The sequence below is a fragment of the Hippoglossus stenolepis genome, chromosome 3 (genome assembly GCF_022539355.2).
Source record: "Hippoglossus stenolepis isolate QCI-W04-F060 chromosome 3, HSTE1.2, whole genome shotgun sequence".
NCBI classification, from domain to species: domain Eukaryota; kingdom Metazoa; phylum Chordata; class Actinopteri; order Pleuronectiformes; family Pleuronectidae; genus Hippoglossus; species Hippoglossus stenolepis.
In genome coordinates, this window is record NC_061485.1 from 15847251 (window position 1) to 15862427 (window position 15177).

General features: G+C 42.3%; 1 protein-coding gene across 6 annotated transcripts; it reads left to right on the forward strand.

Moving 5' to 3' along the window:
* Positions 1 to 306: 306 nt before the first annotated feature.
* On the forward strand, positions 307 to 14973 carry LOC118105277 (RNA-binding protein 5). Of its 6 annotated transcripts, none has more exons than XM_035152842.2 (30): positions 307 to 402; positions 2242 to 2293; positions 2888 to 3050; positions 3623 to 3766; positions 6641 to 6710; positions 7064 to 7137; positions 7876 to 7959; positions 8310 to 8370; positions 8479 to 8547; positions 8638 to 8798; positions 8888 to 8985; positions 9198 to 9285; positions 9627 to 9695; positions 9778 to 9853; positions 9941 to 10044; positions 10158 to 10210; positions 10501 to 10588; positions 10962 to 11030; positions 11115 to 11190; positions 11278 to 11381; positions 11496 to 11649; positions 12226 to 12317; positions 12396 to 12548; positions 12631 to 12780; positions 13071 to 13139; positions 13241 to 13420; positions 13627 to 13692; positions 13785 to 13867; positions 13948 to 14077; positions 14578 to 14973. In XM_035152842.2, exons 2-30 carry the CDS (start codon positions 2274 to 2276, stop codon positions 14695 to 14697), a joined length of 2868 nt encoding a protein of 955 aa, XP_035008733.1. In that variant the 5' UTR covers positions 307 to 402; positions 2242 to 2273; the 3' UTR covers positions 14698 to 14973. The 6 variants fall into 6 exon arrangements, with proteins under 6 accessions (XP_035008733.1, XP_035008734.1, XP_035008735.1 ...); XM_035152843.2 differs by having other exon boundaries at positions 9784 to 9853; XM_035152844.2 differs by lacking the exon at positions 12631 to 12780.
* Positions 14974 to 15177: the final 204 nt, after the last annotated feature.

A 15177-nucleotide genomic window follows, 5' to 3' on the forward strand; every position in this document is an offset into this window, starting at 1 on the left:
AACACTTGTATAGTTAACAACTGATTCCATGAGGGAGCTACTGGCTAACACTACATACGAGTGTTGAGAAAAACTAACTCTGGTTAGAGTGAAGTGTTAAAATGTATCTCCAAAAAGAGTCAACAATTGGTAAGGCCAAATGAGAGGCGTATCTACTGTTAAGAGCATATTAGAACGTGGAGAGCGTCACCCAGGTTATTTAGATCCTTTTCAAGAGAGACTGGACTGAACAGAAGACTTTCAAATACATTGAAACTGAGGAAGAATGAAAACTGAAGGGGGCAGTAATGCAACACTTTGGATGCCAGCTGCCCTAAAAACCTCAGAGAAGAAGAATGACAGCAGCACTGTGGGGAGACAAATCCTCGAGACCTTCCGTTAACCGTCCGGTGCAGCTGAACGGTAGGTGACACTGAAGAAGACGTGACCCTTTTTCTGTCTCTTTTCAGCTAATGTAAGACAAGTAAGATGCCGTTTCCAGCAAAGCGTACAGCCAACGTCGTTCTCCCGAAGCTGAAGGGGCCTGTTTTGTCTTGTGTTAGCAAAGGGCTAGAGGTCTAGTTACACTTAGAGCAAGCAACTGAAACGAGCAGTTGAGGGTTTGTTTAGGCTGAGGTGTAACAGACAGCCTCTAGGACAGGGGTTCCCAAAGTGGGGGTCGCGAGATGCCGTCCAAAAAACAAATACAATTTTACAATAATTTAAAATGGAATATTTAACCCATTATTGTATAAATATATACATAAATATGAGTTGAAATTAGAATAAAACCATGCAATAAAAACATTTCCATCAGTTTTTTTCCTTTTTCTTTGTTGACCCTTGAGGTTATTACGACACGGATTAGCGGAACGAGCGAGAGGTACAAGGCCAAAAGAAAGTCCTCACTAAACCAACAATCCCAGCCGAAGCTCAAAGGGCACTTGGACCAGAGCTTAAACATATTCTTGACATTGCGATAAAAATGGTCCACTACATAAAAACACGTCCACTCAATATCAGAGTTGCTCTGGCGGGGAGATGTGCTGAGCTGCGGGACGAGGTGCGCATATCTCTGATGGAGCCCATGGATCCCAGCTCGCTGACCACCTCACTGACCCTGACTGGTTAACGAGGCTGGCGTACTTGTGCGAAAAGACTTCCTCAGCCCTGACATACATAAAGAACAGATACAGGGCGCAGCTAAACGTGGAGAATGATCTCCGAGTCGCCGTCTCCATAATAAAGCCCAGAATGCACTTGCTCTGCTCCATGCATATTGCCCACCTATCTCATTAGTGAGTTTAAGAAATGAAAGTAATGTTTAGGCTAAAATAAATAACCCTAAAGTTTTTGCACATGGCAGCAATAAGGTGTCTGCTGCTCGTTATGCACACAGACAAACACAGACATCACCTGCGCACTTTTTTATACTTACAGTATATGCTCACTCAGCCCTGCTGTTTATACAGGGGGATCCCTGTATTCTGGTTATATTCTATTTCTTAAATGACTATAAAATAATATCATGGCTGTAAGGCTGTTGTTCTTTTGTGTTGTATTAATGCCCGTGTTTGCATAGGCCTAATAGTGCATGTGCGTGGCTGTGCGCAGCATTATATACCACATCCAGGGTCGGTGGGGGTCGCCAGTCTCTGGCACCGTTATTTTGGGGGTCGCGGGCTGAAAGGTTTGGGAACCCCTGCTCTAGAACAGCCTCTCGCTGCTGGGTTCTTCTTCCTCCACGTCGTTTCAGGTCATCTGCCGATGTTGACTTCATGCTAATGTAAACAGCAGTTGTTGTTGTATTGAGAATCATCATCACTATTTTGTTTGTGCAGTTAAACGTTGAAAAACAGACAAAACTGAAGGACCTTGAACCCTCAACTGCTATTTTTGTTCAGTTTTGCTCTTACTGATGTTAAATACTGTTTTTGATAGTGATTCGATCGGTAAGGCCCACAAATATATCACGGTATTATATTATGTTATCACAATAAATGTTAAGACTATTGTTTCTGTTTCAGTGACTTTAAACTCCTTTGTTTAAGCAGAAAACACTTGATAAGCACCAAGACATTTTACTCATCTGAAATAGATACATTATATATTATAAGCACCGTTTCAATATATTGAACTTTTGAAACGTTGATTCAGATGATATTATATTGTGGTTATTGTTTGTTTTTGTGTTATTGATATTGTTTTATTGCCCAGCCCTAATTCACTGGTTATGTAACTCTTGTTTTTTCCCCTCCACAGTCTTTTTAACAACTGTGTGACCTGTACTCTAAATGATGGGCACTGATAAAAGGTAAGATATAAGTCATCCAGTGTTTTTGCACAAACTCAAGGTTTTTTACAAATTGATGTCAATGTCAATGTCAAATTTGATTCTATGCCTCCGCACTGGCAACATTAGGCATTATGCTTTCTGGCTGTGTCCGTCCCATTCTTGTTAGCGTCCTATCTCAAGAAAACCTTGAGGTAACTTCTTCAAATTTGGTGCTAACTTTTACTTGGACTTACAGATTTGCTGATTTTAATTTTGGTGGTCAAAGGTCACAGTCAGGGGACCTCACGTTTTGGTGGCCAGAGGTCAAAAACCTTTTTTTGTCTTGTGAAAGCGTTATCTTCTCCTCAAGAGAATCATTTAAAATATGGCACAAACTTAGACTCACAGACTAACTGATTAGATTTTGGTGGCCTCACAAAACCTGTTTTTGGCCTCTTGAACATGATTTCTCAAGTCTATCCTTAGGGATTTTCTTCTGACTCTATTTCAGCGGTCAAAGGTCACAGTGACCACATATGAGTCTCGAAAAAGAACTGTATGTAGACTGAACCTGCACTGGGTGGTGGATGCATACAATCACAATGTGGTAATTGTAGTTTCTTTCTTTTCCAGGCTCAGTCGGGGCGAACGAAGTGGTAGATATGGTCCAGATAATATGAGAGATGACATGGATTGGCACGAAAGACGAAGTAGATACGTGGAGAGGGATTATGATCGACGAAGGGCTGATGATAGACACAGAGATCGCCTTGATGACTGCCGAGACAGTCCAGAGGTAATGAATCGGTACTTTTTTGCCCCTGTTCAGACCTGGTATGAAAATTCGTCCTGAGTCAGCCCTAAATACAGGTCTGATCCCATCACTCCGACCCCATTCAGTCGTGGTTTGGGACGCATGTGGCCTCATTGTTTGAAAAGTGTGAACACAAATTCGTCCTGGGCCCCATATGAAGGACCGCCTACTCAGCTGAGGTGGTCTGAACCACTACATTTTCACAATGAATCAAACTTACTTTTCTCTTGAAATTAACGTGACCACACGTTCATTTTTTTCACCACCACAATATCGACACTGACCCACACATCATGATTGTTACTTTTCTTGAATTGGTCAAATCTTTCTTCAAAGCAGAACTATGCAGTACTTAATTAATACAGTCCCTCTTGACAGTGCTCGCCTTTTGTTTCTCTCTCTTTCTCTCACTTGGGCCACAAACATTGTCATAGGACACATTTCTAAACTCAGACTGGGTAAAACTTTCTCACCAGTAGCAGAATAAGGCAAAACTTCTTGCCTCTAAATTCAATACTAACAGCTTTACTTTTTTGCTTGTTTGTCTGTAACAGAGGGGCCGAAAACGACGCCACTGTGACAGTTCTGATGATGAATATGACGGGGATCATCCAGACCAGGACCACAAAACGGGGCCGAGGGAGAAGAACAAGGCTATTATGCTAAGAGGTCTCCCTCCTAATATCACAGAGGATGAAGTAAGCTCAAACTTTTCATTCAGTCTCATTCATTCTTCTTCAGGGTAAAGTCACACTGAATGTTGTTATGGTGCATTCACGCCAAATGCAACGCAAATCTTCCGCCCTTGACGCAAGATCAGCACCACGGGGTCGACAAAGTTTATTTGCGTTAATAATGAACTCAACCAGTGAGTATTCACCTGAGGACGATTCAAGATTCAAGAGTTTATTGTCATGTGCACACCAATTACATTTAGCAGTCGCTGGCAATGAAATGCTTGGCTCACAGGCTCTCTTCTAGCAATGTTCAAAATATTACACAAGCAAAAAAATATATGAATAAAAAAAATATAGAACGGAATATCCAAGAATAAAAAATATATACAATTATACGGTATACAATTTAAAAAAAAAAGAAGAATATATATATATATATATATATACACTCACCGGTCACTTTATTAGGCACACCTGTTCAATTGCTTGTTAACACGAATAGCTAATCAGCCAATCACATGGCAGCAACACAATGCATTTAGGCATCTAGACGTGGTGAAGACGACTTGCTGAAGTTCAAACCGAGCATCAGTCTGAGTATTTCAAAAACTGCTGATCTACTGGGATTTTCACGCACAACCATCTCTAGGGTTTACAGAGAATGGTCCAAAAAAGAGAAAATATCCAATGAGCGGCAGTTGTGAGGACGAAAATGCCTTGTTGTTGTCAGAGGTCAGAGGAGAATGGGCAGAGTGGTTCGAGATGATAGAAAGGCAACAGTAACTCAAATAACCACTCGTTACAACCAAGGTATGCAGAATACCATCTCTGAACGCACAACACGTCGAACCTTGAAGCAGATGGGCTACAGCAGCAGAAGACCACACCGGGTGCCACTCCTGTCAGCTAAGAACAGGAAACTGAGGCTACAATTCGCATAGGCTCACCAAAATTGGACAATAGAAGATTGGAAAAACGTTGCCTGGTCTGATGAGTCTCGATTTCAGCTGCGACATTCAGATGGTAGGGTCAGAATTTGGCGTAAACAACATGAAAGCATGGATCCATCCTGCCTTGTATCAACGGTTCAGGCTGGTGGTGGTGGTGCAATGGTGTGGGGGCTATTTTCTTGGCACACTTTGGGCCCCTTAGTACCAATTGAGCATCGTTTAAACGCCACGCCTTGTTGAATCTATGCAACGAAGAATTAAGGCAGTTCTGCCAGTCAGGTAGTTCAGGATCCAATCACAGAGGGCGATGTTGAGCCCAAGGTCTCTGAGCTTGGAGACGAGCTTCAGGGGCACGATGGTATTGAACGCTGAACTGTAGTCAATGAACAGCATTCTCACATATGTGTCACTCTGGTCCAGGTGGGAGATGGCATCTGCAGTCGACCTATTTGCCCTTTAGGCAAACTGAAGAGGGTCCAGTGAGTCAGGGAGGGAGGAGGTGATGAAGGATTTGACTAACCGCTCAAAACACTTCATGGTGGAGGTGAGTGCTACTGGGCGGTAGTCGTTCAGGCAGAGGGTTTTAGTTTTCTTGGGAACAGGGACAATGATGGTCTCCTTGAAGAATGCAGGGACTACAGACTGGAGCAGTGACAGGTTGAACATGTCTGTGAACACATCTGCCAGCTGATCTGCACACACCTTGAGAGCTCGGCCAGGGATGCCATCAGGGCCAGGTGCCTTGCGTGTGTTGATCCGCTTAAGTGATCTCCACACATCTGCTCTGGTTATTACGGGGGGGCAGCGGTCCTCCTGGGCCTCTTGTATCTCCACAGCCGGGGAGTTGCTCTCAAAGCGAGCATAAAAGGTGTTCAGGTCATCTGGGAGAGATGCAGACACTACATCAGCACTGCTGGTCTTTGCTTTGCGGTCTGTGATGGTTTTAAGTCGACAACAGTTGACAACTGTTAGACGACAACAGTTGCCGCATTGTACATGCTGTATAAACTCCGGGAGAAGCCAGCGGAAGAGGGGAGAGGAGAAGTACTGGCTGAAGTAACTACAACTGCTGCAGTTTACCTGTTGTGGAAATGCAGAAGATTGCATTTGTGTGTGGGTCCACAAGACCACCCGGAAGAGCACACAGCTGGGGGACTTTCACCGGCTCCTCAAGTAGCTGTGTCTGGATGACTGTCGCTTCCATTGCTACCTGAGGCTTTGCAGTGACCGGTTTGATCACCCTCTAGCGATACTCAAGTCTTTGCATTGACTTTGTATTCAATCTCGACGAGCGGATAATTTTGCGTTTTAATGTGAATGCAACATTAGATCGGCTCAAACTTCCTTTACGAAATTCAACATGTGCCAACTGGCTCATATCGGAGGCACCCGCTTGCACCAACTCTTGGTCTGGCATGGCACTTAGAGTTAGCCGTCCATTCCAGTGGTGCGAACAACTCTGGACCGCCGCGCTCCTTAGACACGGTCGAGGCCCCACTGTCTCGGCACCGGCCGCCTCTGCCAGCGGTTCAGATGGCTCAGGACAACGGTCGTCTTGGCTGTCGGTGAAAATCCGGAAGCAGTTGCAAAAGTGTGTGCTGCTACTGGAGTCGTGACTCATATTAGACAACCAAGATAACTTAGCTTTCACAAGTTCACTGGTATGTTGTGTGTGTGGTGTGTGTGTACTGAAGGCATTTTGGGATTTTTCAGTGAGAGTCAACTCAGCAAACACTTCGGGTTGATGTTCCAGTTTTGGTGCACGAGACTCTTAAAGGGATAGCTCACCGAAAAATGAAAATTAACTCATCAACTCACCACTATGCCGATGGGGGGGTGGGGGTGGGTGGGGGGGTGAAGTGTTTGAGTCCACAAAACACTTCAGCAGTCTCAGGGGACAACATTCACAGTCACATGAATTTGATCATCACTGTCTCTCTTCCAGGTCCGTGCAGCACTCGAACAGTTGCAGGGGCCGCAGCCTGTGGACATACGTGTGGTTGGGAAAATGACAGGTGAGTTTTGCATTGCAGAGGTGTGTCTGTGTGCTCTGTCTTAAAGCCCACTTAACCTTCCTTATGGCTACCCCTAGAAAAAAAAGCTTCATATTACAACCTTCCGAGGATCGTTTGTGTCTAATTTGATGACATGGTCAGGTACTGTATGTGCTAAACCTCTTACCGTTTAAGTAGACAATACAAGCTATGATAAAGAAAATGCATTACCACCCTGTTGACCTTTATAAGCACCCTCCCCACCTGCGATTCTTACTTTGAGATGGAGTCTACAAACCCATTTTGAGTTTGAATGTTGCATCAAAGCATTCTAACTAACACACCTCCCGTCTATATTTGAATGCTGTCTCTAGGTAAAAACCAAGATTTCGCCTTCGTGGAGTTTTATCACTTGCAAGATTCTACCCGATGGATGGAGACCAATCAGGTTGCCTCAACAATCACCAAGTTTTCGAATTATTCTTGGAGATTAGAGCATTGATACCAGTTTAGAGCTGGTATCTGTTTGTATTTAGTTAGGGCATTCAAAACTGTGATATCAGATGTAAATGTTTTTTTATGTCACACATGGTTGTTAACTTGTTTGATTATAAAAGTAGACTTTTTCAGCTGCTTTGTTACATATATCATGTGAATTCAGGTTTTAATCATTGTACAAAGGTTTTTACTTTTGATTAATAATTATAAATAGAGACATTATGAAGAGTATATTAAACTCAGAATGTGTGTTGCGCCTCTTAATCATGATTAGACTTTTCTGTTGACAGAACGGCCCAAATGGTCTTGTTGAGTTCTGTCTGCCCTGTGGTTTCATAGCACATTCTGCTCCAGCTCAGTCACTTGGATATGTTCTCATCTCCATTTAAAACCTGAAGACTTGGAGCTGAGAAGGAATGAGCTGGCAGCACTCCGGTCCCTAACACTTGGAACCATTTGTTTTTTTATGAGGACACATTTTCCTCGTACACGGTACTGCATCTCTCTCTCTGAACTTCTCCTTCTGCCTCTCCTCCTTGAGACACTCAACACTAAGCTGCAAGTGTAAGCCTAGCCACTCTTTCCCATTCCAGCTGCTCTCACTCATGTGGTGGAGTAGTGGCAGGACCTCACCTGCTTCTTTGGCTGAAACATGGCAGAAATGACTGATGGCTTTTGATCTTTACAGAACAAGTTGGTGATCCAGGGGAAATGCATTTCAGTGCAATACAGCCACAGAAAGCCCATGTATGAAAACTGGCTTTGCAAGTCGGTGAGTGTTTTTTCCAACTACACCTTGATACTTTGTTTATTTATTTTCTTAGACTATTGTAACTCACTATACACTTGTTTGAATCAGCAGAATGTACATATGTAAATAACGGCTTATCCAGAACCCTCACCAAAAAAACGAGAGAGAGCACATTAACCAAATTTTAGTGTCACTTCAAAGGCTCCTGGTAAACCTTATTTTAAGAGCATAACATTTAAGGCCCATTGTGGAATCATACCCAATTACATCACTGATCTTCTAAAACCATACGTTCTGCTCTATAAATATAGTTTATTATATTAATTATTCCTATAATAGAAATAAGATATTGTCATTGTTTGTTTTTACAGTGTGGCCTGTGCAATTTTCGGAGAAAGCTCAGGTGTTTCAAATGTGGAACAGCAAGAGTTGGTGAGTTGTTTCCTCAGCAAACTTCTGGTATTTTCTTCTCTATGAGAATCTTCTGCTTTCTTGTACTGACTCCCATAGATTCTGTCACTGTGTCATTGCTGAGTATAGATGGAGAGTCCCCTGCAGTAGATGGTATAAATGTGGAACCTCAAAAGGATAGTGATTACAGTTCAGACAGTGAGTGGGTTTTTTACCATGTATTGAAATATTTCCACCATCTTGTACATATTCTACATTTAGTCATGCCTACTCGTTTTTTGTCAACAGCATTAATTATGAGAAATATAGCCCCGATTTCAACTATCGATGGGATTTTGAACATATTGTCCCCGTATGCTAACCTGTCTGCGAGCAAAATCCGCCTCATCAAAGACAAGCAGATGGGAAATAACAAAGGCTTTGGCTTTGTCCAACTTTCATCTCCCATGGTATGTTTGTAGTCAGTATGTAAGTCACTGTGCTTTTTGTGTGTGTGGGGGTACATACGTCTGACAATGTTGTGTCTTCACTTCTGAAGGAGGCTTCTCAGCTGCTCACCGTCCTCCAAAGCCTTCAGCCGCCTCTAAAACTGGATGGAAAAACAGTCGCTGTGGATTATGCCAAGAGTGCTACAAGGCGAGTCAAAACACACACACACACACATCACAGCGGGTTTGACTTCATAGCTTTCTTTGAATAGAATATTGTATGAAGTTTATGAAGTTGTTTTTGTTATATATCTAGAATTGAATAAAATTTGATTGGTGAACTTAAACTAAGGGAATATTTTCTTTCTGCGTTTGTTGCTAAATGAAAGTTTCGCTATAATCACCCTGTGTCTTCTCCAGAGATGGAGCACAGCCTGGTGGTAAGCGACCCAATCATATCTCAGTTGCCAGCACAGCCATCGCTGCCGCCCAGTGGTCATCCAGCCAGGTATTAGGTTTTCCTCCATTTCACACCGGAGAAGCAGAGTTGCTATCTACGGTTTTATACAGTGGCTAGAGAGACAAACACATGGACAATATGAGATGGAAATCTAGAAAGTGGATTGTTTCTCTGATCTTCTGTATTAGAAAGTGTTGACATTATTGTTATTTGTTTCATTCTCAATTTAAAAATACTTATTAGTGAAGCTTAATGAATTTTAATATTCTGTATTTAAGCTACAGAGATGGTTTACTGAGTTGTATTTGCAAATACATCTAGTCATGTTTTAATTAGGTTTTCTGTGTGTTGTCACTGACTTGCCTCACATACCTGTCTTATCTGTTTAGTTACAACCAGGTTCAGATGCCACCTCTGGTTATGTCACTCTTCCAGAGGGCTTTTCGCAGCAGTCACAGGTCAGTTCCCACTCGCACACTTTATGGTGACAAAGACTTAAATTAGTTACAGCGATTTACGAAAGTTTTTCTTGTGACGTAGGAACAGAATTATCACGTTTGGCAGCAGCAGCATCTGGAAGGATTGTCTCTTGTCAATGGAGATGGCTTCCCTGGAGGTAATATGAGGTTTCGATCTATCACTGATATATTTGGATGTTTTTATACTGAGGCTGAAACTGAACTTAAATCGTCACTTGTTCCAGCTGCCCCAGGAATGAAGACGTTGCTCCCTGCAGCCACGGGTGTGGTCATATCCCAGACAGCTCAAATTTACCAACCTGTCGTTTTCAGCCAGACTGCCATACAGGTAGACAGTGTTGCAACATGGCGTCTACATACTGCAAACAGATCTACAAATTTACTATTTAACTCTGTTTGTGATGATTCAGAAGCTCATCATGATCCCCCTTCTCTTCTCAGTCGCACCATGTAGCGAGGGCGGTCGATGCAGAGCAGCAGCAGAGTGTTAGAAGGCGAGTCCGCGCACGCACACGCACACACACACATGCACACAGGGTTTGACTTCATAGCTTCTTTGAATAGAATATTGTACAAAAAAGCTCTTTGGGTCTATGTAGTGCACACTTCACATTTAAGGGAATTGAACCTCCCACATCCTGCGCATATGGTTTATAAATTTGTTTTCGTTGTATATCTAGGATTGAATAAAATTTGATTGGTGAACTTAAGATGATGGAATATTTTCTTCCTGGGTTTGTTGCTAAATGAAAGTCTCGCTATAATCACTCTGTGTCTTCTCCAGAGATGGAGCACAGCCTGGTGGTATGCAAGCCAATGTTATCTCAGTTGCCAGCACAGCCTTCGCTGCCACCCAGTGGTCATCCAGCCAGGTATTAGGTTTTCCTCCATTTCACACCGGAGAAGCAGAGTACAATTGTTTTGTGGGAGTGTATTTGTTATCTACGGTTTTATACAGTGGCCAAGTGACAATCACATGGACAATATGAGATGGAAAGTTAGGAAATCTAGAAAGTGGATTGTTTCTCTGATCTTCTGTATTAGAAAGTGTTGACATTACTGTTATTTGTTTCATTCTCAATTTAAAAATACTTATTAGTGGAGCTTAATGAATTTTTATATTCTGTCTATAAGCTACAGAGATGGTTTACTGAGTTGTATTTGCAAATACATCTAGTCATGTTTTAATTAGGTTTTCTGTGTGTTGTCACTGACTTGCCTCACATACCTGTCTTATCTGTTTAGTTACAACCAGGTTCAGATGCCACCTCTGGTTATGTCACTCTTCCAGAGGGCTTTTCGCAGCAGTCACAGGTCAGTTCCCACTCGCACACTTTATGGTGACAAAGACATAAATAAGTTTTAGCGATTTACCAAACAGTTTTTCTTGTGACGTAGGAACAGAATTATCACGTTTGGCAGCAGCAGCATCTGGAAGGATTGTCTCTTGTCAATGGAGATGGTTTCCCTGGAGGTAATATGAGGTTTCGATCTATCACTGATATATTTGGATGTTTTTATACTGAGGCTGAAACTGAACTTAAATCGTCACTTGTTCCAGCTGCCCCAGGAATGAAGACGTTGCTCCCTGCAGCCACGGGTGTGGTCATATCCCAGACAGCTCAAATTTACCAACCTGTCGTTTTCAGCCAGACTGCCATACAGGTAGACAGTGTTGCAACATGGCGTCTACATACTGCAAACAGATCTACAAATTTACTATTTAACTCTGTTTGTGATTGATTCAGAAGCTCATCATGATCCCCCTTCTCTTTTCAGTCGCATCATGTAGCGAGGGCGGTCGATGCAGAGCAGCAGCAGCAGCAGCATCAGCAGCAGCAGCCTGCAAGTGTTTGCACTGCGTCACCGGTAACACCAGCTGCTTCTTCTGTTGCAATTACAGTTTCTGCCTCCCCAACTATTAAAACATCAGGTGAGATGAGTGAGCTACAGAACAAACTCAGAGCCCATCGGCCATTGTCCGACAACAAATTGGCCTCTGGGGGCAACTGACAATATTTTGGGGCTTCTGGTGTAGACAGTGGATATCCAAGCCAAGACTCAGTCATCTGTTAGCCATACATCATTTACTCTCCAAGCTCCCCTGTGTTTAATATTTCTCCACACAAAACTCAAAACAGCAATATATTTTGTTGGTGTTTTAGGTCCACGACAGTTTGGCTCATCTCTATTAAAAGGTATCTGAATATGAATGCAGATACATTTAAGAGCCACATTTGGGTCAATCTTTTCCACCTCTTTTGCAGTCTAAACTGATAGTTTACAACCAAAGTCTGCTCAAACATGATTGGTCAAACTTGAAAAGGAACCCATAAGACTTCCAGCCCCAAAATCTTATCCCTTGCCTACAGGTTCTACATATTCTCATGCAGAACCTGTTTATAGAGATTAACAGAATATCTCCATTCTCTGTGTGTATGAGCAGATCAACTTTAAATGTGGTTTAGAACATGCTTTGTTTGACACATGCTTCTCTTGGTGTCTATAGCTGTCCCTGATATGTCCACATACCAGTATGACAAGGATTCAGGTTACTATTATGATCCACAGACTCGTCTCTACTATGATCCCAGCAGCCAAGTATGTACACTGAGTTATTACCTGGTATACAGATCATCCTGCAGTTATTTAATACAGTGCTTCTTTTGTCATTAATAGTACTACTACAACTCTGGGACTCAGCAGTACCTCTACTGGGACGGTGAGAAACAGACGTACGTCCTGGCGACAGAAGACATGATGGCAGAACAAAGTTCAAGCAGTCAAGAGCCCAAAGGAAAAAATAAGCCAAAAACGAGGTCTGCACACCAGGTAAATGTGACTTAGACATCTCCTCTTGTTATTAGCTAATATCTTTCACTTGAACTTAAAAGTGATATTAGTCAAATTGCAGATTGCAAAGAACATGGATCGATGGGCAAAAAGCTTGAATACGCGAAAAGGGAGTTTTAAGAGCAGTTTCCAAGACTTGGGGCCGTCGAAGGAGGAAGACAAGAAATGGTCTGCAGCTGCTGATGCAGGTTTCTCCCTCTTCGAGAAGAAGGTAGTGTAGAAGTCATTGTAAGACCCATTAAATCAGTGTAGAGAAACTGCTGATACAGACTTGAAGAAACAGATAGACAAGACAGAGAAAATACGGACACACTAACATGATACAATTTCAGATACATATTTGAAAATTAAAAATGTCAAGTATTTAGCTATCACCACGACTGGTATCATCTTTTTCATAGCTAACATAAAATGAGGGACTGCCTTTCTCTTCTGGACGATTTTAAAATGTATTACAAATGATTGTATGATTATATGTTAATGAGATGAGTTTCCTTTCAGCAAAGCAGAGATGTTGAGATGCCGTCACTCATGATGGAACAATTCAAGAACCTGGAGCAGGAAACCAAGGTTTTCCTTTTGTCTTTCATTATATTCTTAACAATTCTTACTAAAAACCCCAGGAAGACACCGCCCAGAACACTCCAGTTTTATCTGCTTTCATTTTGCAGAGTGACCCGTTTGTTTCTTACAATGGCGACAGTGAGCCAGAGGATGGCGGCATGGATGGAGCAGCGGACGAGGGGGGCAGAATAACAGACTGGAGGACGGGGGTTTGCCTGCTGTGTCAACGGCAGTTCCCCACCAAAGACGCTCTGCTGCGTCACCAGCAGCTCTCTGACCTCCACAAGGTGAGGATGGTCAAACAGCAGGTGTTGAATCTGCAAGTGGCAAATATTCAGGGAGCTGCCATCTGTTCGATGCATAAAGCTTCAATTCAAAGTGGAAATAATGTGATAGATCTTAAAACTGTCTTGAATATAGATGTGAACTGGATATTTTGTTGTTTGATTGGGATTTGTTATCTGACAATGTTTTATTTTTCCAACTGTTGAAGCAAAATTTGGAGATTCAGAGAAAATCAAGGTTTTCAGTAGCTGAGCAGGGGAGGAGAGACGCTGAGGTATCTGACTCAGGGATTTCTTCCACTTTCTCTCAACCTGTAGTTTCATGAATGTGCACACGATCACTAATGTTTCTTTGTCATTTTAACAGCTGAAGTACAGAGACAGAGCTGCAGAGAGGAGGGGGAGATCCGGTGCTTATACAGCCAAGAAGGGATTATATCAACATCCAGCGTAAGATCTTAAAGTTAAACTCACCCTGCAAAGCATTTTATCAGCATCTTTTTACATCTCCTTCCATCCACCTTTAACAGAAACTATGGCCAACCCACCAACGATGGCCTGACAAGCAATAACATTGGGAACCATAGGTTTCAAGCTATGGGCTGGCATGAGGGCAATGATCGGGGCCACCACCAACAGGACATCACCTCTCCAATCTCGGTAACAATAATTCACATCACCTTTTGTTTTCTCATTTCTTTTTTTCAAAGAAAACACTCATCTCTATCCAAGACACGGTATTAGGGCCGTACTGAAGAAAATATGGTTGTAATAGTGCAAGAATAAAGTCTTAATATTTTGAGAAAAAGAAAACCTTTTTTAGCAGCAAGGTGAACCCATGCTTGTTCCACATCCTTCTGGATCCAAGATCTCGAAATGAAAATTAAAATCTTATTGTTTCTGGAGAAACTGCGAAACCTCTTTGAGAGTCACGTAGATGGATTGAAAACCTGCAGTCGACCACTGGCAAACATTTCAATTTTTTCCCCTTGAAGTAATCCTAATACTCCGTCGTATTCTAGCAGCTCCTAACAGATGGAGAACATATGTCTGTCTTTTTCACTCTCAAAGTAATTAGCAGTGTAACCTGAGGGGCACCTGTCTCCAATCTGTCTCCTCTAATAACTCGTCTTCTTTTCTTCCTCTTCCTCTCCCCGCAGGCTTCATTTAGGACTAAGGGTACCGGCTTGGGTATTCAATCAAATGAACTCTCACCATACGACAGCTACGAGGATACAGCTCATAGGGCCATGTTTGCGCGCTTCAATGAGTTTGAGTGAACTAGAGAGAGTAAGGACATCACACTGAACTGTGAGTCCCTAATTTTGTGGCCAAATGATCTCACTGTGACTAACTTCTTTCCCTGTACAGATTTGAATATTTTTATCATGTTTATGTAAATAAAAAGTAGTTTTGTTTAAAATGTGTGTTCTGATGAACATGCCCATGTGTTTGAATGTAAGTGCATAAGTTTTATGTGGATCAGCTTTGGTTTTCTGTTTTTGTGAGAATCTAAAAGAATTGATAAATAAAACTGATCGCTGTGCTTACAAATACATCTGTGAAGTTTTCCTCACTGTGAAACAAATGTTCCATTATGAAGATCAATAACAGGACACAAGCAGTCAGGCAAAAATACAAGCTTTCTAAGAGCATTAAAAAACGAGTAGATCAAAATTACCACAAGACAATCGACACTGTGTCAAGAGGTGATCCGATCTGTCCTTATATCCTCCGGCGGGTGATCGCCTGGAAGAGTA

What these genes read in the sequence shown, in the direction of transcription:
- LOC118105277 (XM_035152842.2), top strand. Translation starts at nt 2,274, where the DNA reads ATGATGGGCACTGATAAAAG. An exon ending in GCTTTTCGCAGCAGTCACAG is followed by an intron (nt 11,031 to 11,114) that starts GTCAGTTCCCAC and finishes CTTGTGACGTAG; the next exon opens with GAACAGAATTATCACGTTTG. An exon ending in TCAGCCAGACTGCCATACAG is followed by an intron (nt 11,382 to 11,495) that starts GTAGACAGTGTT and finishes TTCTCTTTTCAG; the next exon opens with TCGCATCATGTAGCGAGGGC.